The sequence below is a fragment of the Sebastes fasciatus genome, chromosome 1 (genome assembly GCF_043250625.1).
Source record: "Sebastes fasciatus isolate fSebFas1 chromosome 1, fSebFas1.pri, whole genome shotgun sequence".
Lineage (NCBI taxonomy): Eukaryota > Metazoa > Chordata > Actinopteri > Perciformes > Sebastidae > Sebastes > Sebastes fasciatus.
The window spans coordinates 41053767-41078016 of NC_133795.1; the positions used below are offsets into that span (position 1 = coordinate 41053767).

The following is a 24250-nucleotide window of genomic DNA, read 5'->3' on the forward strand; positions in this document are numbered from 1 at the left end:
TTGGTTGGTCAAAAAAACTATTACCTCTTATAAATAAAAACAACTATAAATCGTTTGTTAGAATAGACCAGGGGTCTATCACCTTTACTATCAAAGGAGAAATTTTAGACACACAAAAAAAATCTCTCTGGAGCCGCAAAACATTGATCATTGTGATGAAGGTAAAACAGTTTATAGTCTAAGTATATAGTATATAAGTCTAATGCAGTAAGGGCCAAAGAGCCAATGTACTACAGAGGATAAGGGCCACATTGAGGGAAAAAAATCAGAGATTTTCCAGAAAAAGTCAGTTTTTACAAGAAAAAAGTCATATTACAAGAATAAAGTCATAACTTTACGAGAAAAAAAAAGAAAACACGTAAAATTACTACTTTGTAATATTATGACATTATTGTCATAATATTACGACTTTTTTTCTCGTAAACCTCTGACTTTATTCCCGTAATATTATGACTTTATTCTTGAAATCTCAGATTTATTTATTTTTCCTCAATGTGGCCCTAATACTCCGTCGTACCGTCGTACCATAGACCTACAACAATGATAAATAAAAATGAAAATGTAAACAAAAAACAGTTATTCATTTCCATTTTTATAAATCCACAGGGAGCCACTGGAGAGGAGCTAAAGAGACGCATGTGGCTCCGGAGCCGCTGGTTGCAGACCCCTGGTATAGACCTTGTGAATTTAAATTCTTTGGGGTTGCAATCAAAGTCATATTTACAACAAAATTCATTGTAAGGTAATACATCTCCATTAGCATCTAATAAGTCCATTACACACCAAATATTCCTATCCACCCAGTTCCTATAAAACAGCTTTTCTTTCGTGAAGGTGTTGGTTGGTGGTTCTAAATCCCCTCTGATATCTTTAGTAAACTTGGTGGTATTGAGTTTCTGTTTTAAGATGTGATTTTGATGGTGATAAATTACCTATAAACCTCAGCCTATTTCACATACAAGTCTTGCTATATTATTAATTTATTTACAAGCACAACTTTAGTGCTCACAATCTTCCTATGTGGAACAATAGATGTGTACTAATGAAATGTAACATGTTGGATGTTTGATTACATTTGGTAAACAGACATTTTAAAATTTGATGACTTTGTTCGTAAATATCTGTCTTATAGGGCACCCCCCATGGCTTAGGGGTTAAAGGGGACATATGAAAACTGGGTATCTGGAGTGCCTACCAACCCCACAAACTGTGAAATAAGTCAACCCAGTCAGTTTTGTCTCAATGTCCCCAGTTTGAGTCCAGCTGGCCTGGGGGGAAACCTTTCTGCATTATAACACCTTACGCTTGAGGAGGGACAACTTTTTTATTCATATCTGTTATGTTGTCAGTGAAGGATGTTATGTCACTTTTGAATTCAAACACCAAAAATTCCATACAGTATGTGCCAGTACAGGGCACTATAGGTAATGAGAGAATTTCCAAATGAAAACAGCTATCTGGAGAAGATGACAAATAGCGTAACAATGCAGGAAACAACCTGTTGGCACGGCGACTACTCCATGGCCTTCACAGGACTGAAATCATCCCAACGCCACTGAGTTACTCACTGTACCACCAATAACACATTCTATTTGGCATTTTGTTGAATGGAACAATTACGAGTATGTGAGGACAGGGTGCTTTGAAAATAACTTTATTGTCCATAAGAAATAACCGTGAAAAGAACAGGACATATCACTGCTTGCATTCTGTTTCTCACTTCCGACTCTGGAGGTTCGTACTGCAGACACATCTGCAGCGATCAGCCTCTATACATACCGTGTAGCTATGTGTCTCTAAATGCCACATGGAGTATATGGATATAGATTTGTTGTAGAGGTAATAAATGTTCTAACATTTAAGAGCAGTTATATTTGTAATACTTGACAGTTTACTCGTGCATTCTTTTGACAAACCTGAAAACTCTGGAGTATACGGCCACCGCTTCCAAATAATGGAAAGAAACAACATTGTCTTGAATTTATTCTTCTGCCATAATTTAAGAGTCAAAAAACAAAACTCATTTTCTTGAGTAACAGTAGAACTTAAACCGAAGCCAAGCCTCAGAATTAGAACAGATCCACGTAAGTTTCCTCAACCAGATTCTATTAGTCAGGTAGAAGCACTACCACGCAGTCCTTCAGAATGATTAGGAATATTAAATATCAAAGGCCAGCTAACCTTATGTAGAGAAAAACAGCGGCTTTGCAACATAGTCACAGTTTTATTAAAAGAAAGCCTACTCAAAACGTAAAAAACAAACAAATTAAAGCACTTATTTATATATGGACACTTGACAAATTCAAGCTTTTTTTGTTTTAAAATTTTCATCTGTCATTCAAGCATAGCTACAGCACAGCTTTCCTCAGTGCCCGAGAAGCCCAGTGCCTGCAGAGAGGGACAGAAATGATTCAATCAAATCAGAACCAAAACACACTTTACACCCCAAAAAACCCCAACAAAATCTGATTTAAAGGGACTCTATGTAAGAATCAGAAATGTCTTGTTAACAGCGACACCTGTGGCTGTTAAGTCAACGAAAGTCAGCGTCCTGTTGCTCGCGCTTGTGCTCGCTCTACATAGACATGAAGGAGTATCGGTCAAAACAGTGAGGCGACACACGTCAGCTAAAAGCACAATATCACTCTATATTTCAGCTGCTTGGCAGTAATGTTATCTGACCAGACGGAGGTCTCTCCATGAATCACTGCTGATACTGTGTTTTCCTGCTTCAGTCTCCCGACCGCGGTCAGAACGAACAGGGGAGACACCGGAGTTTTTGTCGGAGACGATAATGTTACTCTTCTGCAGTGTGTAGTGTGCGCGCACGCACGTGAGAGGTAGAGTGAGTGAGAACGGGCGCGGTGTGTGAGTGAAGGCAGGCAGGACTTCGGCCTCCAGCAGAGACTCCGGTCCTGGAGACCAAAGCTACGGTCTCCCCTGTGTCTTCTGGCCGCGGTCGGGAGGCTGAAGCAGGAAGAGTTAACACTGTTTTGCAAGACGGGCTTCACTAGATAGAACTTTGCGGTTTTGGTGCTTCTTTGTAGTTTGTGTTGGAACAGCGGAGCCAAACGCGAGCGCACATGGGAAACATCGACCCGCGATGATTTATAAGAGTGTAAGAAGTTAATAACAGTACCTTTAATATACTAAATAATCGGATAATGAACAATCTGGCCAAACATTTGGTCAACTGTCGGTGCTTGTGTTATCAAAAACCAGCTGTGCAGAGAGTTTGGTCAGTATTCAAAAAGTATTTGGTCTCAATACCGAGCCCTAAAATTAAGATCAAATCCTTCACAGGAATAACATATGTTAAATGTGTGAATTTTATGACGAGCAAAGATCCATATAACGGTACTCTGCTAAATGTGTAGTGTCCGTCGCTCTCTAGCCTGGTTCCAGACCTCCGGATCGATGCTCACATCTCACATGCTTTTTCAGCTATCCAAATAGAATAATGAGGTGAGTCTCATTTTCGGGGGTAGTCCCTCTCAGTTTGAATGCATCAGTGTAGATAACAGAGACGTTAACGTCCTACTGGATGAAGAAAAAAGAAAAAAAAACAAGAAAAGCATCCTCACCTTTAAATCCCTCTTCAGGCATTCTCACTGTGAAGGAAGCAGATGAGAAACAGTATTATCATATTAAGCTTTTTAAAAAACAAAAGTAAATGCAACGTAGTGGAGGTGAAGATGACGACATTTACCCTGATAGACATCATCCATCGCGGCATAGTCTGCTATCGGCTCATCAGCCTGGAAGGAAACAACGGAATGAATGTTTTGGATTAAAAGGAAAATATGTGTAATCACCATGGAGATGATGTGATGGGAGTCAGGAGCTGCAGCGGTGCAGGTTTCTATGTAATAATCTAAGTAGGACGTACCTTTAGACAGACGATGCATTCAGGGATGACGCCCAGACTACCCAGTGTGGCCGAGTCGTCCGTCAGACTTTTTCCATCGACGGAGAGGTTCTGGTCAAACGGAGCCACGGAGAAGGCGTGCATAATCTACAGGGTCACAGCAAAGTTCGAGTACAGTAATCACAATACTTCTATATTACAATCAGTTCTGGTTAGGGGCTTGTACATACCTGTGCACAATTACACATCCTGTAAAAAAGCTGTTTATGTGGACAAACGTTCACTCCATCCTCAAGATGTCATCAACCACTTACTCTTTCATGTTCATTTTAAAGGCTTCAGGCTTTGTTTCCAGCCATTCAGTACCGTATCCCGTCATCATTTGGAGCTCTCACCTGTATTTTCAGCTCTTTAAGTGTCTGATTAGCTGAAACGATGAGTGCCTTCTCTCCTCGGAGTTTCCTGTGCCGGGTGCTTCTCCTGATTCCACCTAGTTTGGTCATGTTGGTCACGTTGGTCACAGGGACTGCAGCTACTGATGCTGTGCTGCTGCTGTCATCCAACTTTAGCCGCTTTGCACCATCTTGAGACTGAAAGGAAGTGATGTGATTATTAGCTATTTAGGGCTGACGACGCCTATATTCCTCATCTTTGACAACAACAACAACAAAAAGTCACTGGACTTTTGATACTCTTCATCCTACTGGTATTATTACCTCCGTCAAGGAGGTTATGTTTTCTGTTCGGCTTGTTTGTCAGCAGGATTACGGAAAAACTACTGGCCCAATTTTCATGAAACCGGGTGGAAGGATGTAGCACAGGCCATGGAAGAACCCATTACATTTTGGAGTGGATTGGCTTTAACGGAGGTCTGCAATCTCTGAGTGTCCTTCTAGTTATTACTTTGTTTTTTGTAGTTGTTTGTTTTAATTTATTCATACTGCACATATGAGGCACATAAGTATAACCAAAGGAAACCAGACATTGTGTTGAGAGAGAAAAGACAACGGCTGCAGTGAAAGAGCACAAAGATGAAACAAATGGATGGTTTAAGTTGTTTTACTCTGTAAATAATGTAAACAAAGGAAATGAACCAGAAATGAAAAAAAGAGATGTAGTGCAGCTGTAGCGTGGAGATGGACTTACCTGGCTGAAGTCTGGGTCTTTCTCTCCCTCCACCTTTGGATGTTCTTCCTTCTCCTCCTCTGCCTCAGAGCTGCTGGCGTTCAGCTCCGGAGCCGTGTCCTTTATCATCTATGCAGAGGAACAACAATGGAAATTGTATCAACAACTGAAATTCTGTGGATCTCATTTTAGACATTATGTAAGAAGAAATACAGTTGTCGCTGTTTGGATGACCTAAAATGTCCTCTTTTCATACCCTCTGGTCTTCGATGACTTTGCGGATGTAGATGGTTGCTTGGGTGTATTCTCTGAGGTCCCTCTGCTGCTGGAAAAGGAAGCTCTCTCTGCACTCCCAACAGAGATCTGAACACATAAACATGCACCCACGTCAATATCAAATAAATGAAGGATGGTGAGAAGCCAAAAAAGGTCAAAGCAACACTCTACCCAAAATATCAAACTGTAGGAGCGTTACAGAGTACATCATTCACTTTCATCCTTTTTATCAGAGTAAAACAGAGTTGGCACTATTGGAATCCTTAATAACAGCTGTGAATCCACGTTGACTACAGCCTCCGCCCTCCACAAAGGAGGAAGATACAAACACAGCCACCCTTTAGGCAGTGCGTGTTTGATATTCAATGATAGATTTTGAGTAGAGTATGACTTCAGTATATAAAAAAAGTGTATTAGAGGAAACATTTTGAAACTGAGCTGTGAATATGAGGTAAACCATTTCCCCTAACTTTGCACTCTTACCAGGCTGAGTAGTGTACTGAGTGGTGGGCCCGCTTAGCATGGTCTGTTTGAAGCAGTGGATGGAGATTGGCTGGTCCACGATGAAGAGTCTGTTGATAACTTCCCATTCGCTGGGCCAGAGCAGAGCTACACTGTGCAGGACAAACAGCACAACATGAGAACACAGCAGCGTCCAACAAGTAATACATCAGTCTCTAGTGTCCTGGAAGATTCCAATGGCCCGTCGGGCCTATGTTGACACCCCACCGGGCCTAAGCATCGGGAATTTCTTTTTAAAATGTATTTTTAAGATGTTTTTTTTAAACTGAATTGTGTTATACAAGTAGCAAACTCCTTTAAAGAATAACGGTCAGGACACACTGGGCGCGTGAGCAGAGTGTTAATGCGTTAAATAAATTAGTGGTGTTACAACAAATATGCGTTATAAATAACGCGTTATTATGACAACCCTAATACAAATATATTATAATATTGTCTTCATTGGAAAAAATCCATTATTGATATACACCAATAAGCCATAACTTTAGGTCAGCATGGGCACCCTGACCGGTCTGCGGCTACGCAGCGCTGTACGCAACAAACTGAGATGCACTGTGTGTTCTGACACCTTTCTATCTGAACCAGCATTATAAAGAAATAAATATATATATATATATATATATATATATGCCAATGAAGCCCCTTTAAATATATATATATATTATAATGGGTTTAGGGGTTTATTATTATTAGTATGGGTTATAATAGACAGTGAAGTTTAATTGCTGTTCCACATATTTTTTGATCCTGTCAGCAGTATAATTCTCATGGAAAAACAATTTATCTGAAATGTTTGAAGGATTTCTTTCGTAGGTGAAAAGCAACGAGGGCGTTTAATAAGCAGAACTCACTGTTGTGCATCTCCAGTGGTGAGGGATTCATAGGTGAACATGAAGCCTCCATGGGGACAGAGCAGCAGAGTGTTGCCCACATTAGACACCGGAGAGGATTTAGTGGGCCTCCTACAAAACACACACACAGACGGGAGAAAAATGACCAGTTGAAAGGTTAACACGCAAGTTTTACTGTCAGTCATATTCAACATCATCAGGAACGGGTCAACCTTAATGCAAACTAAATCAATGACATTGGTTTTAGTCATTAATGACATACATCTGATATTTATGCCAAACTAGTCTTTTTACTAACTCCTTTTATGGAAGGCTGACCCTGTTCTTGAGTTCACTTTATTTTGACAATGTGACAACAAACACAGTAACACTATTTTGTTCTTTTATTTGTTTCTTGAAACAAACATACCTGATGAATTTTCTCCACTCATCCACAAAAAACAGAGGGACTATGTAAAGTACATCGGTGCCCTGGGGAAACAAAGAACAGAGGATTAATTGGATTCACCTGAATCATAGTTTGTTATCATCTACCGTGATATTTGTATAATTTCACTTAATGTTATTCCAGTATAATTCATGTTGCACTATATAATCAGCGCAGTCAAACACAGCTGGAGTCAAGAAATGTAACGGCAACCTCACGAAACCTCATGTTCTGAACAGATGCATCACATTACAAACACTAACTAAAAGTAACATTTGCATTGTGGAACACGAAACAGCAAATCTAACAAGCTATCCAGTCCAGCACTCTGCTTTAGGCAGGCATGATGGGAAATGTGGGCCGTCGCTATCGCTACTACTCTCAGCACTGGCAGAGTGTGCATCACAGCTGAGCAGACCGACCGTCGCGTGACTCATGCTCAAGCCTGCCGTGTCTGTTGCTCGTGCCGACTGTGCACAGGTCGCACATTATGCCCGACTTCCATCAACATACTGACAGCACCACGGGGAGAGGAAACACTTTGGAGCACCGCTACGCTTTCGCTCTACTCATAAAGGACAGATGTGTAACAATGAGGGGCAGAAATGGAATATAATATTAATAGCTATGTTTTCTTTAGTGTGTATTCACCTGAAAATAACAATCGTGTTTTCGTTATCTTAGAAGCAGCCGTTTAGACTACACGATATCAGCCCGATTATAGTCCAACATGACTGTCGTAGGGGTGTCGACTCGGATTGGGAACGATAAATGAGTGTCGTGTGCGACAATCGATCGTTTTATCTCGTGTAGTGTGTCATAGTAAACAACAACCGCTTTTGTGCTTTCCACGACGTGTTCCGTTACGGCCGTGAATTTGACCGGCTGAGCACAGACACACACAGCTGTAAACAGAAGCACATGGCTACTTGTTATGCAGAATGATGTCATCAAACCTTCCCAACGCAACTGCTGACGGACCTTGCAGTAGGATATTCAATCTAGGTTGTGTCACCACTGCCGTTGCGTCTTTGCGCATGGAGCATCCCGTTGCGCACCCGCTTTCGCTTCTCCCTGTGATTTATATCTTTATTGTTTTCCCTGGAGCCTCGTGGGCCCCTTTACATGGTCGGGCCCGGGGGCTTGAGCCCCGGTAAGCCCGTATATTAAGATGGCGGTGTCGGGAGAGTGTGCATCGTCGGAACAGGGGACCGAAGAATTTATGACTCTCAATCGTCTAACCTGACATAGAGACCATCGTAACCGTAGAAAAAAATATTATAGTCTGATCCTGGCATTACAACAACCGGCTCTAGAGAGGGCCATTTGCTTTTTCATGTCAGCCACCGTAGCTCTCCTACACACTTGGCACACGGGAGAGGCTTCAGTTGGCTGCAATCTCAACCTCACCGCTAGATACCACCAGATCCTACACACTGCTCCTTTAATAGACATTAGGGCCTCTTTTTCAATAACTGCATTGGAGTGAAGCGGTTCCATGACTCTGGCAGACAGTTCGGTGCTTGGCTTTGTGTCTACCTGAGGCCACTTGGTGAGTGTTGGCCGGTTCTTCTCATTGAAGAGGTTGAGCAGCTGGTTCTTCTGGTCCAGGGCCATCATCTTACTCACCGCCTCGTTGTCCTTTTCTTCCTGCTCTAATGTCTGGACACACAAGAAGGAAATGTTTTAATACCACAGTTAACCCGATGGTTCACCCTATTAAGCACATCTAACAACTGTGGATGCCATGACTCATTACTCCATGTGCCTGCTGTCTGACTATAGCTTTCATCAGTTTGGGTTGATTTATAGTTCCAAGTTAAGGGCTTACAGGGCATCACCAGAGCCTTATGCACATACAGTAGCTCAAAAATTTAACTACACATCAGGTGATACACGGAGAGCACAATAACTGTTATCGGTCAGTGTGTTTTTCTCCTACAAGTTTCTGATGCTGGTGGAGATTTTTGATAGTGAAGACAACAGTTAAAGAAGTCTCAGTAATCTTCTCCTTTTAAGAAGATTAACACACAGCCAGCAAAGTCCATCTCCTCTGCAAACCTTCTGCAATCGCTGTTCTCCATCACAGTGAATCAAAGAACATAAACAGGATTACTGCAGCTATTCATGGTGCCCACTGTCACTCTGTATCACAAAGTCAATCAAAGATTGTAAACACAATTATATAGTGGGGTATAGGGCTGTGTATTGGTAAGAATCTGGCGATACGATACGTATCATGATGCAGGGGTTATTTTTTGGGGTTATTTTTTAAGTATTTATTGATAGGACAGTGGATAGAGTGTTGGAAAGGGGGAGAGAGAGAAATGACATGCGGAAAGGACCACAGGCCAGATTCGAACCCGGGTCCACCGCTGCTAGGACTGAGCCTTGGCGATACATGGGCGCTCGCTCTACCGACTGAGCTAACCAGCCGCCCGATGCAGGGGTTATGATTCAATATACTGCGATACAATAACAACAAAGGCGATATATATTGCGATTCTTTAAAACTAATTTTCGGAAAACTGTGATAGTATAAAGAACACATCACCATATGCATCAAATAAAATCTTACTTTTTTTTATGCAATTAGAACAGTGGCATCTGCATTTGCATTTATCACAGTCCCTGTTAACACCAACACCGTAGCGCTACTTTGAGAGGGCACATACACTGAGAGGACGCATCTCTTTGCAATTTAAATAAAGTATTGACTGAGTTCATCTTAGCATGTTAATTATTAATTAAAAATTGACAAAACAAAAAGAAAGGGATCAGTGTGATGCAACTGTGGATGGTTTGTCAATGTCTGCTCACCAGGCATTGCTGACAGGACTCTTGGATTTGGGTGAATACTGGGGCTTTGGGGAAGTATTCCCTCAGCTTGGTCCAAACTTCAGAGGATACCAGCTTCCGTTCAGTCTCTAAAATACTCAGACTCCCTACAGCAGGAACAAATCAAAGAAAGATTACACTTTGTAAACATTTCTGTTTCAAAATTGTAAAATGTCATTGTTGTGAAAGTATTTTGTAAGACGATGGGACATTACCATGAGTGCAGACAATGTCTTCATTGAAAGTCTTCATCTCGTCCTCGTTGCCCTCTGAGAGATCTGGGCCGAACTCTATAATCGAACAAGAAGAAACCAAGAATGTTAACGTTCACAGTCCGTTGGAGATGTTGGTTGAATTTAATACTTGAATTTAATAGTAGTTACCTTCTCCAAGGCCAAGGCCCTTGAAGGAGGTAACTACAAGGCAGATGCAGAAACAAAGTCCCATCTCTTACTCCTACCTTTGCTGTTGCAGTGTGGTCCCTGTCCATTGGTCTGGCCATTGCTGTGTTTGGTTTCATGTTCATCCTCCTCTAGCTGTTCTAAAGCCAACTGCCTCCAGCTACGCAGAGATGCTTTGCCCACCCAGTAGCCCTCACCACTGAGAGAGAGAGAGAGAGAGAGAGAGAGAGAGACGCAGTGATAAATACTAGGGCTGTCAAAGTTAACGCAATAATAACGTTTTAATGCAAATTCTTTTTAACACCACTAATTTCATTAACACATTAACACAACTTGCAATTTTTAATTAACCTCTTAAAAATCCAACGGGCTGCTGTCGCTATTCGATTTTTCAGAGGTTGTAGCAGACTCAGTTTTAAAGGTAGAGTGAAGATACTGGCATCCTATGAAACTAGAAAACCGAATGAATCCATTGTTACCAACCATACAAAGTTATGCTACTGTACATTTTGGCCAGGAAAAACTGACATGGCCATTTTAGAGTTAAAATAAACAGAAAATTTAAAACGGCTGAATAATAACGTTAGATGACGCGTGGTGTAATGTTACGCTACCATAAAAGATAGCAGTTAGATTGCTGCCGTGACTTTTACGTAAAATACAATTTGATCTAAACTTGACTTGATGCACCACAACGCCACAATCCTTTAACCTAACTCGTCCTGAGAGTGTTTACCTGAGCGTGCGTTTGACCAGGTTGGTGATTTCTTTGTAGTCTTCATTGAGCTGGTTCTTCAGCCGCAGCACTCTGCATCGCTGGCCAACACACTCTCTACACAGAGAGGAGCCTGAACAAACACACAGGAGAAGGATATGTAAAAGATGTACAAGACAAACATTGTGGTTTTAGGAGCAGTCAGGATGAGACACATTTCTAGGGATTGAGATATGATTTGAGTACAAAGCTGCTATCGGACTGCAAACAAGAGTATTTCCTGAAATGACAGAAATACAGGTAAGTCAACTAGTGATGTTAATGATTATTCAGTGATTGATTAATCACGGTTAACAGTTTGATTGATCAAGATCAACAAACTTGCTTTTGAACTAACCACTTCAGTTTGCTGAGGCTGCTGCTTCTTTAACTATTCCTCTCAGTATTATCAATTGCATCATATATAAGCCAATTTTTATTGTGATATAGCAAACAGCCTGCACAGATAACCCATCCTTAACCATGTAGATATGCTCACATTCTAAAGTAAAATCCTCTAGGACTTAAAGCTTCAGTAGTCAGTGTATTTTTGGCATCATTGGGCAAATAATATCCATAATAACCTTTCAGCATATTGTGATTCAAGTGTTCTGAGAGATAACTAGACTTCTGCTCCTCCTCATGGCTCTGTTTACAGGCTTTAGAGAATCTAGCCCGTGACGGGAGACTTTGACCAATCACAGGTCATTTCATTGAGAGAGCGTTCCTATTGGCTGTTCTCTGGTCATGTGACCCCGAACTCGGCATTCCTTCCACCAGATTTCACAATGGCGGCGGCGTCACCAACTTTCTCATTTTACAGCTAAACCGTGCACTACAAGATGATTCTGAACATCTGAGGAGAGAAATAGACATTAACGTAACAGAATATTGATTCATATTTGATCAGCGATGCCTAGTTTGACCGTTTGGTCGGAGATCGCGAGTGATTGACAGCCGGCTCTCATAGACGGCAGATGGACTTCAGATCAGCTCTTACTGCTTGTTTTCCTCCGGTCTGTGGAACATGAGTTTTTCCAGGTTTCATGTACTACTGTCACCATATAGCGACCGTTTTATAAAAATAACTTTTTTTAATCATATTTGCTCCAATCTCGCCTACTGATGCTTTAAGTGTTGTCAGGAGATGACGCATATTTTCTTTTAATGATAAAGGGATTTATAGGCTCTGATAACAGATAGGGTTTGAAGGGTGCACATCATTAGAGATGCACCGATCGATCGGCTGCAGATCAGTGTCATATTTCAGATTTTTTTTGCCGGTCACATTTATACACGTGTGCTGCTCCCGCATGATAGCTTTGCGTCGGCACACAGCGGCACAAACACACACACACACGCACGCACGCATGCACGCACGCACGCACGCACGCACGCACGCACACACCACATATCGTTGATGTGGAAGTAAGGGAATTATGACCTGTTTAACGTGCTAACACTAACGTTAGCTCTAAGCAGCTTATAATATAGAATTAATTAAAACTACTAATGCAAAGATTTAAAAAAAAAAAAAAATCTAATTATGTATTTCAATAAAAATACAATCATTAATTTCCTCATCATTTGAATTGTGTGGTTTTATGCACTGTACAACAGTAACAATAGCGAAGTAAAAGGATAACATTTAGAGTTTTTGGCGGTTAACACTGTCTTTGGGATGGTTGAAAATATTTTTCGGGAATGTTCTGGGAAAAAAATGATTGTGGAGCCTTGCTGTCAATTATAGTTCTTAGAAAGAAAATCTGAATCGGCAAGTCAGACTTTTAAAAAATCGTAAATTGGAATCGGCCAAGAACATTGCAGTCGGTGCATCTCTACACAGCGTGTTTACTCTGATGTCATTTATGTCCTACAGGAAAGCCTTCGAGTGCAAGCCTAGTGTTATAATACAGGCTCATTCTTTAATTCTCAAGCATACCTCATACAACTGTGAGGATGTTTAAAGCGATGCAAAGTCGATTGCATGCGTACATATTTGGTTTGATGATTTTCAGACATACTTAGAGTGTTTTAAAATAGGGATCATTGTGATACCTACTTCTGTGTAACTATTGAATCGGAAGCACTAAAACTCTAAAGTTTTGCAGAAGCTCATGATTTGAGAAGAGCCCGACACGCTCTGGTTTCGACTGACCGTCCAGCCTCGGTCCTCCGCTGTAGCGCTCGTAGAGGAGCTCGGCAGCTTGCAGGGAAACCCTCTTGGAGTCTCCCACCTTGTCCGGGTGCAGATTGCCGTGAGAGCAAAGGAAGAGGGAGTTGTCGATCTCTTTTGTGGCGGTGGAGTCCTCTAGCCACTTCTTCAACCAGTCCAGGGGGATGAACTCGTACGACTCGCCTGAGGAGGGAAAGAAGAGAAACACATCAAACATAAAAGAGACACGGGATCTCTCATTTTGATTAATTAAATCCAGGCTCATTCAGTGATAACATCTGCTTTTCTGTATATAATCCCTCACATATCCAGATATAAACACAGTAAGTATGGAAATTGTATGGAATCAAATACTAGTTTGACCAACACCTGACTTCTTTTGTATCTCTGACACTGGAAACTGTTGATATCATTCTAATACACAACATCAAGACACAGTATTTGCTTCTGGCAAAAATCCCAAACTGTCTGTAGTTCAGTAGTGTGTTGTGTTGTACTTGCAGTGTTACTACAGACAGGGGAGCTGTTGTACAAGTTAAGCAATATCCCCCTATCACTATGACTGTCCCCTTTGTTGCACTGTCTATACTAAAAGTTACATCAGACATGTATACTCTCTTTAGTGGTTCTGTTAAGTGGACTGTGAGTGATTAGGGAATGTTTTTACCGACCGTCTCTTGCGGGTAAAAGGTCGTAGAGCTCCTTCACCTCCTCATGCTTGGCTTTGCCCTTATCCACGCTCTGTTTTCTCATGTGGGCCATTTCATTGCACCACTCCTCAAATTTATGGTTGTCTTGGTCCACCAACCTCTGAAGGAAGGCTGGGAGCCAGGACAGAGGTGAAAGAAACCATTAGACAAGGCGACACGGACCTGGATGAATTTTTTTACTTTCAAACCACATTTCTCAAGACATGTCTTAAAGGTCCCATATCGTGCTCATTTTCAGGTTCATACTTGTATTTTATGTTTTTACGAGAACACGTTTACATGCTATAATGTTAAAAAAAAATCGTTATGCTTCTCATACTGTCTGCCTGAATATACCTGTATTTACTCTCTGTCTGAAACGCTCCGTTTTAGTGCATTTCAACGGAATTGCGTTGCTAGGCAACATCTTGGGTCCATGTTTACTTCCTGTCAGCTGATGTCATTCACATACACTGCAGCAGGAAATAAATTGGGACACATTTAAATGTTTACTTTTAAAACTGTGAAATGGTCTAAATATTGTAGATTTGTGACATCACAATTGGAACAAAAATCCTGACAGCTTGTTTCAAAAGCACAGTTTCTGAATACGGGCTGTGTGTATTTCTCTGTGGATTGAGCGTTTTGATACTTTCACAGTATTTTATAAAGCACCTGCTTTATGATATAATAGACATGAAAATCTCACTTTTTACAATATGGGACCTTTAATTCCTTGATACAAACAAGGACAGTAACCATAAAAGATTGCTGCTTCCTTGTCTGGCTGCCATCTTTGTTTGCGTCAAGGATTAAGGAAACATTACACAAAGCGTGCTAAATGTGACATTAGTTAAAATTCGACTTCTCTCACCTGGCACCTCGACGTTGGTCCAGGTGGGATCTAAATTCTCCTCTTCCTGGATCTTATACACCAGCATGTAGGCATTTCTGGAGCAGTGATAGCCTTTACTGCACTTTGGCTTTCGTGCCTGGGACTTCACTGTCTCAGCTAGGGAACCAAGAAGACCAAGAAGGAAGAGCAGCAACTTTGAGAAAAGTGTATATATTTACAGACATGACCCTCAGGTGGGTAAAAGGTAAGACTCTTTAACTTGTAATTCTTTATTTTACCAAAGCACCGTCATCATGCTGACTATCTATTTTCAACAAATAAATTTCATCTGTTGTATATTATAGAAGATTATTCTACATTCAAATACTGGATAACAATAAGACTGCTAGAACATAACACTACATAAGGTAGCTAAGGATTTCAGGAAGGTGGAACTATAGAGTCCATTTAGTACTACTCACCAATGTCCTCCTCGATGCCAAGCTGCAGCTTCTTGCCTTCCATCTTCTCGATTTCCTCGTCGTTGAATTTGTACCAGTCGCCGGTACGAGCGTCCTTCACGTGGGCGATGTAGTGGCCCGAGTAAGCACTGATGCCCCGATGGATCAGCACCGCGCTCAGTTCATAAACAAGCTTCTGGTCTGGAGAAACAGTCCGTCCAAAGACGCACATAATATATCAACATGTTCACCTTTTCAAAGAGTCATCAACAAAGAGAATGTCTGCTGTTGCTTGGGGATAAGATGTACTATAGTCAAGCAATAATAATACATATTTAGCAAGCAGTGAACTCGTTGTGACAGCAATTCATCACCCACGTTAAGGTATCACCTTTTCCCCCCTGAGGACTATCCAAAATGTCCCTCTTGCTTTCTGAATTCAAAGGACTTGGTCTGAGTCCTTTAAATTAAAGGGACTGTTTGTAAGAATCAGAAATGTCTTGTTAACAGCGACACCTGTGGCCGTTAAGTCAACTAAAGTCAGCGTCCTGTTGCTCGCGCTTGTGCTCGCTCTACATAGACATGAACGAGCATCGCTCAACACAGTGAGGAGACACACGTCAGCTAAAACCACAATATCACTCTATATTCCAGCTGCTTGGCAGTAATGTTAGCTGACCAGACGAAGATCTCTCCATGAATCACTGCTGATCCTAGTGTTGGCTTTTCCTGCCTCAGCCTCCCGACCGTGGTCAGAAGGAACAGCGGAGACATCGGAGTTTTGGTCGTAGACTATAACGTTTCTCTCTGCGGAGCCCCGTCACTTCCGGAAACAAGACACGGGAAACCTCTGTTGGTCTGGAGGAGCTGCAGCAGTTATTTCTGCACAAACGTTCAGTTTAGCTCTGAGAATATTCACTAGATATTCTCAGAGCTAAACTAACTCTTCTGCAGTGTGGAGTGTGCGTGCATGCACGTGAGAGGTGGAGCGAAAGAGCAGGAACGCGCGCGGTGTGTGAATGAAGGCAAGCAGGCAGAGGAGCAGAGTACAGCAGACACTCCGGTCCTGGAGTCCAAAGCTACCGTCTCCTCCGCGTCCTCCGACCGCGGCCAACACTGTTTAACAGACGGGTTTCACTAGATAGAAATTTGAGGTTTTGGTGCTTCCGAGTAGTTTGTGTTGGAGTCTGAGTCTGAACAGCGTAGCCACACACGAGCGCGCATGGGACACCGACCCGCAATGATTTATACGTGTAAGAAGTTACAAACAGTCCCTTTAAAAGAGAGATAAAAAGAGTAGTGCATGTATTTTGTTTCTACTGTAGAGCTGACACATGTCAGTAATGCACTGATTTTTAAGGGAACGTGCAGAATGTGTGTGTCTGTGTGTCACAAAGACTCATACTGCTAATACCTTCTTTTCCTTCCAAGAAAGGCCCCATGTCCAGCTGCTCTGGAAAACTGATAAAGGTGTTGAGCTTCTTCTTGTGGCCTGTTTGTCTGGGGAAGAAAACATGCTTTAGTAAACCTCTTCTTCTCATAACCAGTTGAAAGTATACACCGATATAGCATCAGTAGTGGGGTGGCTTGGGAAATGGAGAGTGGCACTGCTGAATGTGAAAATGTGTCAATTTTCCTAATGAGGGGCTAGTATTACGGTACAGACCTGTCAAAGACAAAGCGCATGAGCTGCAGGTTGAGGGTTGGAGGAATGCTGTGCAGTCTGATCCTTCGGGTGGCGCTCTGTTTAGTCTGACAGCTCTCGCAGAAGTAGCGGTTCTCCCCATCCAGCTTCTCCTCCTGCAAGGTGTAGAGCAAGGCACAGCCAAGGGTGACCATTGTGAATAAAACAAATACACACATGTTAAGACATTTTCAGGCGCAGTAATTCAACTTTGGGGCACAAGAAATTCTCATTTTAAATCGGACAGATGAATTGTGTCATTGCTCTGCCTCCAAACTCCAGCAAGTACAAGCCTGCTTCAGTCTTGTCACAGTTTTTTGCCTCGACTGCTGCTTGACATTTAGCATTAGTTTAGTCTATAACTTCAGAGTAGGTGGTAGCACGACATGAACAGTTGCGGGAGGGCATTGAGTAGCATTTGTTTAGCAAAGCATTAATCTATTTGTTTGCAGTGCCATATCTTTGGCTCTGGTCCGAGCCGCCGTAGTGTTTATAATGCCCTGCTGGATATTTGAGAGGTCGGGGCGATGGGGAACTCTCCTAGCCTTTTTTGTGACATTTCAGGTGGTTGTTAAAATAATTAGTTGTGTTACTTTTGCTTGCAAAGTTACATAGGTGCTTTTGATTGCACAACTGTTTATGGTACAAGCAGAGTGTTTTTAATCAGAGCTGGGGATCTATGCATTTAATTAGCCTTCCTAGCCATCGCTTTGTTTCAGCGACTTCCTAAGAAGCATTTTACTCCACGGTCTTTCACACACGTGTTTGATTTACTTATATCGATGTCCTGCCCCCCCTCCTCCTCCTGTTCAGTTTGTCACATGGAGTAACACACATTTGTTATTTGTTGAAGCGGCTTAGGGAGAAATAAGATGCGTCTTTTTCTGATGCAGCGGATGTCCCCGCTAATTAATACAAACACAGTGAAAATGTCCCATAAACATGAGATTGCATTGATGCCCGAATATAGGGATTACCTTCAGGAACTCTGTGACACACTCGGTGAGGTTCTTGTGGCCCTGGATGTTCAGCTCCAGCTCGTAGAATCGGGACGGCAGCGCAGATGATCGTCCACACTGGTTACAGCTGGAAAACAGCCAAACCAAGATAACAGATTTACACCACAGCATAGAAGATGGCTCTTTGTATGGGCTACAATTATTTTGTCTATGGAGTCATTATTACAGTAATGATGAGTTTTCAAATTTCAATTGGAATGGTTTCAATTCAATCTGGTGTGAGTTCTGAACTTTTATTTTTATCTGGCTCAATACTTATAATCACTTAACTCTTCTTATAAAAATCCACCTAAAAATAGCTGTATGCCTCTGCATGATTCTGTTCCAAATCCAAAATGATGGCTCTAATAAAAACAGAGCCTTTACCAAACCAAGCCATATAAAAATACCTGGTGTCTAGCTTCCCCCGATAACATAACAACAAGGCTTCCATCTCCCTCAAGAATGTTAAATAAATGGCTGTTAAACCTGTTTCACTGACTGGCACCACATCTGATAAAAGTGTTACACAACCAGACAGCATGAAAAAAACAGAAAAACAGCACATCTCTCTGAGCAACAAGAAAACGTCTCCTTCCCTTCCCTCGGCAAGCCTACACGTTCCTGTACTCCATATTATTGCATTCTCAGTCTAAAAAGGAACTAGTAACACATCCAAAAGTAAATGTCCTTCATCCAAAGAATCATTTACTGATTTTCATGTGAAAAACAGAAAGGCTGACCTATACAATTGTCCCAGTTAGAAGCCAAGGCCTGACACCTCACTCACAATGGAGGTTCAGCTTGAATTTTTGTGAGACCAACGCTGGGATTCGGCCACGCTCCGGCTGCGACGTGGTTTTGTTCCGTCCTCCTCGTGGCGTCATACTACACCGAGAGCGTTTCAGAAGTAGAATGTTTTGCCTGCCTGACTTGCAGATTTCATTGATTTGGTCATTTTTCCAGGATATTTGTGCTTCTACCAGTAGGCTACGTAGTGAAATGTTGTTTTTTTTTGTCTGTTTTAATTGTGTTTATTGTTATTTTCAATTTGGCCTCTGGTTGTTGAACACTTTATCATGGCACTTTTCAGTTAAATAAAAACTTGGTCAGGTTTGAGTGGTCTTACACAGTAACGTAGGAGAACTGTCCACAGAACTGCCGCTGGATGACATTCTGCAGGTTGGGGTTCTTCTGCTTGGACAGCGTGTCCTCCAATAGAGACAAGAAGAGCTTTGAAAACTCCTGGGCATCCTGAAAATACAAGGTATGAATTTAATGCACTTTAAAGAAACCAAGTCTCCACTAATAAACATGCTGGAACTCCCATTCTGTGTGTTGAATCGAATAATCTTGCTCCAGGATATATTAGTGATTTACTAATGCCCTATACCCCCAGTAGGCCCCTTAGGTCCTCTGAACGGGGCCTGCTAGTTGTGTCCCCGTTTCGAGACTGATAACACGAAGGGACTGTGCGTTTTCTGTCCTGGGTCCCAGGCTGTGGAACGGTATCCCCCCATTGGGGGTCAGGTCACTCTCTTGAGTGTTTTAAGTCACAGCTAGAGACTTATCTTTTTTTCTAAGTGTGTCTATGCTGAAGTCATGTGCTCTACTTTAAGTTGTGATGCTGCTAATTGCTGTTAGATTGTGCTTTTTTTCCTCCTGTTGTAATTGTTTGTGTTGCACTCCTCTTTTGTTCTTTTAACCTCTTTCCTTTTGTAAAGCCCTTTGTAACCTAGGTTTTGAAAGGTGCTATAGAAATAAAATGGTACTTACTTACTTACTTACTTACTTACTTACTTACTTACTTAGGGGTCTGGTAACTTCTGACATGTGTTATTTTTGACCATTTATGTATTGAAGCAAATATAATGCAGAGTTCTACAGAGTCACGTAAGTGAGAAAATTCTGAACAAAGTTCTCACAATGAGGAAAAACCATGAAAATGAGACCCTAGTGAAATAAATATCCGCAGTCATCTTTCAACAAACTGTGAAACCAGCCCTGTATTTCTCAATCAAATGTATGATCATTTCCCAGGTTTCATGTAGTGATTTACCTGCTGCTGTCCTGTGTCCAGGCCCAGTGCTTTGACCAGCCCTGAAGGGTCGATGTATTTTCTGTTGCTGTTCTGCAGGAGTGCGAACAGATATTGCAGATGCTCACAGATGGACTCGGGCTCGTAATCTGAAAGAGACAAGAGATGTCTGTCTGAGAGGATGAAATGCTTTCATCATATAAAAAAGTTTGCAGTGTCATGCCAGCCTCAGTCCCACTTTTAACACTTTCCAATTTGTAAGTGGGCTGTCAACTCATTTGAAAAATATTTGAGAAAAACTCTAGATTGCCAATTCACATGAACAAATGATTAAAACCACCAACAACACGGTGATCATGATGTTTAGTTCACTGTTATTACTTCCTACAAGACAGCAGTTATTGCTCCGTTTGTTTGTCTGTCCGTCTGCAAATTTGATCAAAAGCATACGATCGGGTTACACTGTTTGTGTAGCGATAAGCCTTTGGTACAAAGCACAACTACATCAAGTTAGCAGTTGGCCAGATTTAGGAATTATTGGTTTACAAAATAATTATAATCAAAATAATCAAATTTGATATAAATGGATGTTTATGATTTATTTGGATATAACATCTAGAGGGACGTTGTTCTGTATTGGTGGAGCGCCCTCTGCTTTAATTTGTGCAAAAATGTTAAACAATCTAATGAATATTATTGTTGTTTGGGTTATGTCATGTTATGTTATTCTATTCTAGTTGGGTTTAGACCCAACCAGAATCCTCTCAAAACATTCAATATTGCATCATCCTTAAACAATAAATCAGCATTTTCGTAAAAGATTGGATCAATTCTGAATTTGTCTTGTTTAGACATGTTATGTCTACAACAGTCTTGGATTCATGGAGACATTTTGCACTAATAAGTACTGAGTGCAGGGTAAGAAAGCCTGAGTCTCACTGATGGTGAAACCCAGGGATAACAGTGGAAGCTGGCGATACATGCCGTACTTAAAGCGTATGCACAAAAAAGTGAAAATACTGGAATCAAATCTCAAATCTGGCTTAATATGCCGACTTAAACCAGGAAATACACAAACATAAAGAAGCATCCCCCCGTATATTTTCAGTTATACCAGATTCAATATTGTGTTCCTGTGCTCGGGAATTGTGGCACTGATAGAGGCTCCTACGCAGCTCCAGGTTGTGGAACCACACTTGCAGGAATGTGTTGACGTAACATGTTGCACCCAGGTTGGTCAGGCCAACAAATGTGTTCTGAAAGGGGGCAGAAACAGAGAGAGGCAGAAAGAGAGAGAGGATCAGCTGTGTCTTTAGATATTCTTCCATCTCTGGCCTTCTGATAACTTCCCAGGACTTCAGTAGTCCACCGACAACAGATGTGTCATCTAAGAAAGAAAAAAAAAGGACAGGCGAGGAAACAGTTTGCAGGATGTGTGGCCGTCTGACCGATTAAAGAAATACCTTGTCTCGTCGCTCAGAATTTGGGTCATCGATATTGTGGAAAGCATTTTCATCAATATCCCCAAGCCACGCCTGTTCACCAATACCCACAAGACAGTTGGGATTCCCTTTGCAGTTCCTCCTGCAAAGACCAAGGCATGATTAGCAACCATGACTGTTCCAATACAAACTTTAGAAAACAATGTAACTGCATCTGTTTATTATGTGGACACAAAGGTCATGTAGAAACTCCTTCTAAACATCTTAAGTTATGTTCTGCATACACAGCTACACACCCTTTGCAGTTTCGCTTTCATATACAGTTAGGAGCCACAGATAAAGTTCAGTAACATTGGAAATGTACTAATCAGTGTTGACTGTGATGCCTCCTGCCTACCATCACATACATTAGAGCTATTTAGTGGTTATGTCGTGCAGTGTGTCTTCATGACCTTTCAGAAAAGTCTACATAGCTGCCCTACATGAAGGCTCGTCCACAAACAAGGAAACAAATCAGACTTTTGATGCACAATAGCATCTCTCTCTCATTAAGCCCTCAACTTTAACATCACATTAAACATCTGCCACTTGTATTCTTTGCTGGCAACATGTTAACACAAGAGATCCGCAGTCCAAACATGTTGAATAGTGTAGGTTGATGTTACCTGCAGGTTCCTCTCTTGCAGGCCGGCAGGTTGACTCGGTATGCTAGCTCGATGTGCTCCTGCCTGATGTCCTCTGGCTTCACCGCTTCCACCCAGCGCCACGCCGCTTTCTCCAGCTGTAAGCGGGGCGCCATGATCCTAAGATGTAACGTGAACCACAGTCAGGTATATGAAGTAGAAAACAGCAACAACGCTCCGGCCTTTAGGTTCGCTGTGATGCTAACATAGCCGGCTAACCGCGGCTACAGGAGTCTGTGCAGGTCATAGCTGGTTCAACCTGCCGCTAGCTAATGCTACTGAACCTAGCCGGCTAGTATTAGCTCACTAGCTCCTCCACTACTCTACTGAACCTGAACAGAGAGCAGACCACTCCACACATCGCAACACTAAGGAGAGCAGTGGACTAGACTGGATCTCGACAGACAGTATGTGCAGCTGGAGTCAGGGCTAGCCTCGTGCTAATGCTAGCTAGCATGCTAGCCTGTAGCTCTGCGGAGCGGCGGAGCTAGCTGCTGGTTTAGCCGTCATGTCTCTAACCTCCTAACATCACAGCACAGCACCAACAGCTTTATTGGGTTAACGGCAAATATCAGCGAACCTTTCATGCGTGCAGCTGCTTCACCAACTAGTATTTCATGTATGTTTACATTTTATTCACGGTTTGTTTTAGATTTAGCGCCTTGCGTCAATTTATAAATAAATTATTTCTCCGCTCAAAATCAACACGACGTCAACAGAGTGACGTAGCGGACGTCAACACAGTGACGTAGAGGACGTTCTCTTTGTTGTGACTGACTGGAGGAGGAATCCGAGCGGTCATGTGAGGCCTTCAGAGGACACTGCTCTGTCCGGATTCACATGAGAGGCACTTCAGTGCTTTATATTTGTCTTATTCAATAAGGATATCTATTTTCATTTAGCCTACTTTCGTTATGAAAAGTGTGTTTTACTTATATTTATATATATACACACACACACACACACACACACACACATATATATACATGTGTATATACATATACATATACATACACATGTATATATATGTGTATGTATATATACATACATACATATATATGTATGTATATATATATATATATATACAGTATATATATGTGTTGTTAAATGTGTTGTGTTGTTAAATGTTAATGACTGATGTAACATACTGTATCTAGTTTGAAGTTTAACTGAAGGGCTCAGCAGAGGCCTATTAAAATGTGACATTTTCTTCGGGTTTTATTCATTTTTTTTTTAAATGTTTGTTTGTAATAGCCTATTTGTTATATTTTAATAACCAAAATCATTTTCTCTTTAAATTTCAATGGCTATTGTACACATATGCAAAAAGGTGGCTTAATAAATTCTGCTTTTGGTTCCAAAAATAATTGTGCAGTTTCATATGCTTTGCTCCAGTATTGTCTATGATTGAAAAAGAACAAACTCTTGTCTCTGATGTTTGCGTTCATAAAAAAGGTTTTGTTTATGCTTATATGTTTATGTTTATGTTTATTACGACATGTACAGGCAGTACCATGTGGGCAAGAAAATTCTACATGTGTTTAGACCATGTTAAGATAGGTCTCTTTAGAGCCATTTGCACTCCGCTCTATACTGCCCTCCAGTGGGACAAGTTTAGAAAGGCGAGTATGCATAAGCCTCAGGTTGCCTACATTGACTGCATGCAGATATTACTTAAGAAACCCAGGTGGTGTAGTGCAAGCGAGCTGTTCTGTAATGCAGGAGTCAGCACTTTCCAGGCTCTGTTGAGAAACCTGATGTACACATTTATATGTCGGCTAAATTACTCTCAGAACACTATTATTATGCTACTGTCAAATCCTTGTTTTAGTGTTCTACCATACCAGTCACGTGGAAACATTGGCACAACTGTCATTTATAAAAAAGTGTCAGTTTCTATTTTAATGTATGTATTGTTGTTTGTGTCTGTCAATAAAGATGAATTGAATTGAATTGAAATATATATAATAAGCTTAGCTGTGCTATCAATCATTGAGGGACATGTCTCGTGCTGCAGTATTGCACATCTTCAGGCTGTGCAGATTGCTGAAGTGAAGCATGACCCAATAGAATGTTGAAACAGTTGAAATTCACATCTTGTCCATTTCAAGGTTTTAGTGTCAGAAAGTTAACAAAAGTGGAACCATTTGCACATTTGAATCACTTGCATCATTACAAAGAA

At 41.4% G+C, this 24250-nt stretch overlaps 1 protein-coding gene across 5 annotated transcripts; it reads right to left on the reverse strand.

Annotated features, from left to right (window-relative positions):
* Positions 1-1638: 1638 nt before the first annotated feature.
* Positions 1639-22826, reverse strand: usp48 (ubiquitin specific peptidase 48). Of its 5 annotated transcripts, none has more exons than XR_012595614.1 (28): positions 22649-22826; positions 22051-22188; positions 21407-21527; positions 21058-21199; positions 19965-20092; positions 19035-19159; positions 17885-17993; positions 16890-17023; positions 16638-16723; positions 15245-15424; positions 14802-14939; positions 13910-14059; positions 13221-13421; positions 11045-11156; positions 10368-10507; positions 10123-10197; positions 9890-10014; positions 8609-8731; positions 7052-7113; positions 6643-6753; positions 5753-5878; positions 5250-5356; positions 5015-5122; positions 4264-4458; positions 3890-4015; positions 3710-3758; positions 3585-3611; positions 1639-2388 (listed from the first exon to the last, which is right to left on the reverse strand). XR_012595614.1 is itself a non-coding variant. In XM_074648950.1 (28 exons), exons 2-28 carry the CDS (start codon positions 22182-22184, stop codon positions 2366-2368), a joined length of 3162 nt encoding a protein of 1053 aa, XP_074505051.1. In that variant the 5' UTR covers positions 22185-22188; positions 22649-22807; the 3' UTR covers positions 1639-2365. The 5 variants fall into 5 exon arrangements, 2 of the variants coding, with proteins under 2 accessions (XP_074505051.1, XP_074505060.1); XR_012595617.1 differs by having other exon boundaries at positions 5753-5883; positions 13906-14059; positions 22649-22808; XM_074648950.1 differs by having other exon boundaries at positions 5753-5883; positions 22649-22807.
* Between the last annotated feature and the right edge of the window lie 1424 nt (positions 22827-24250).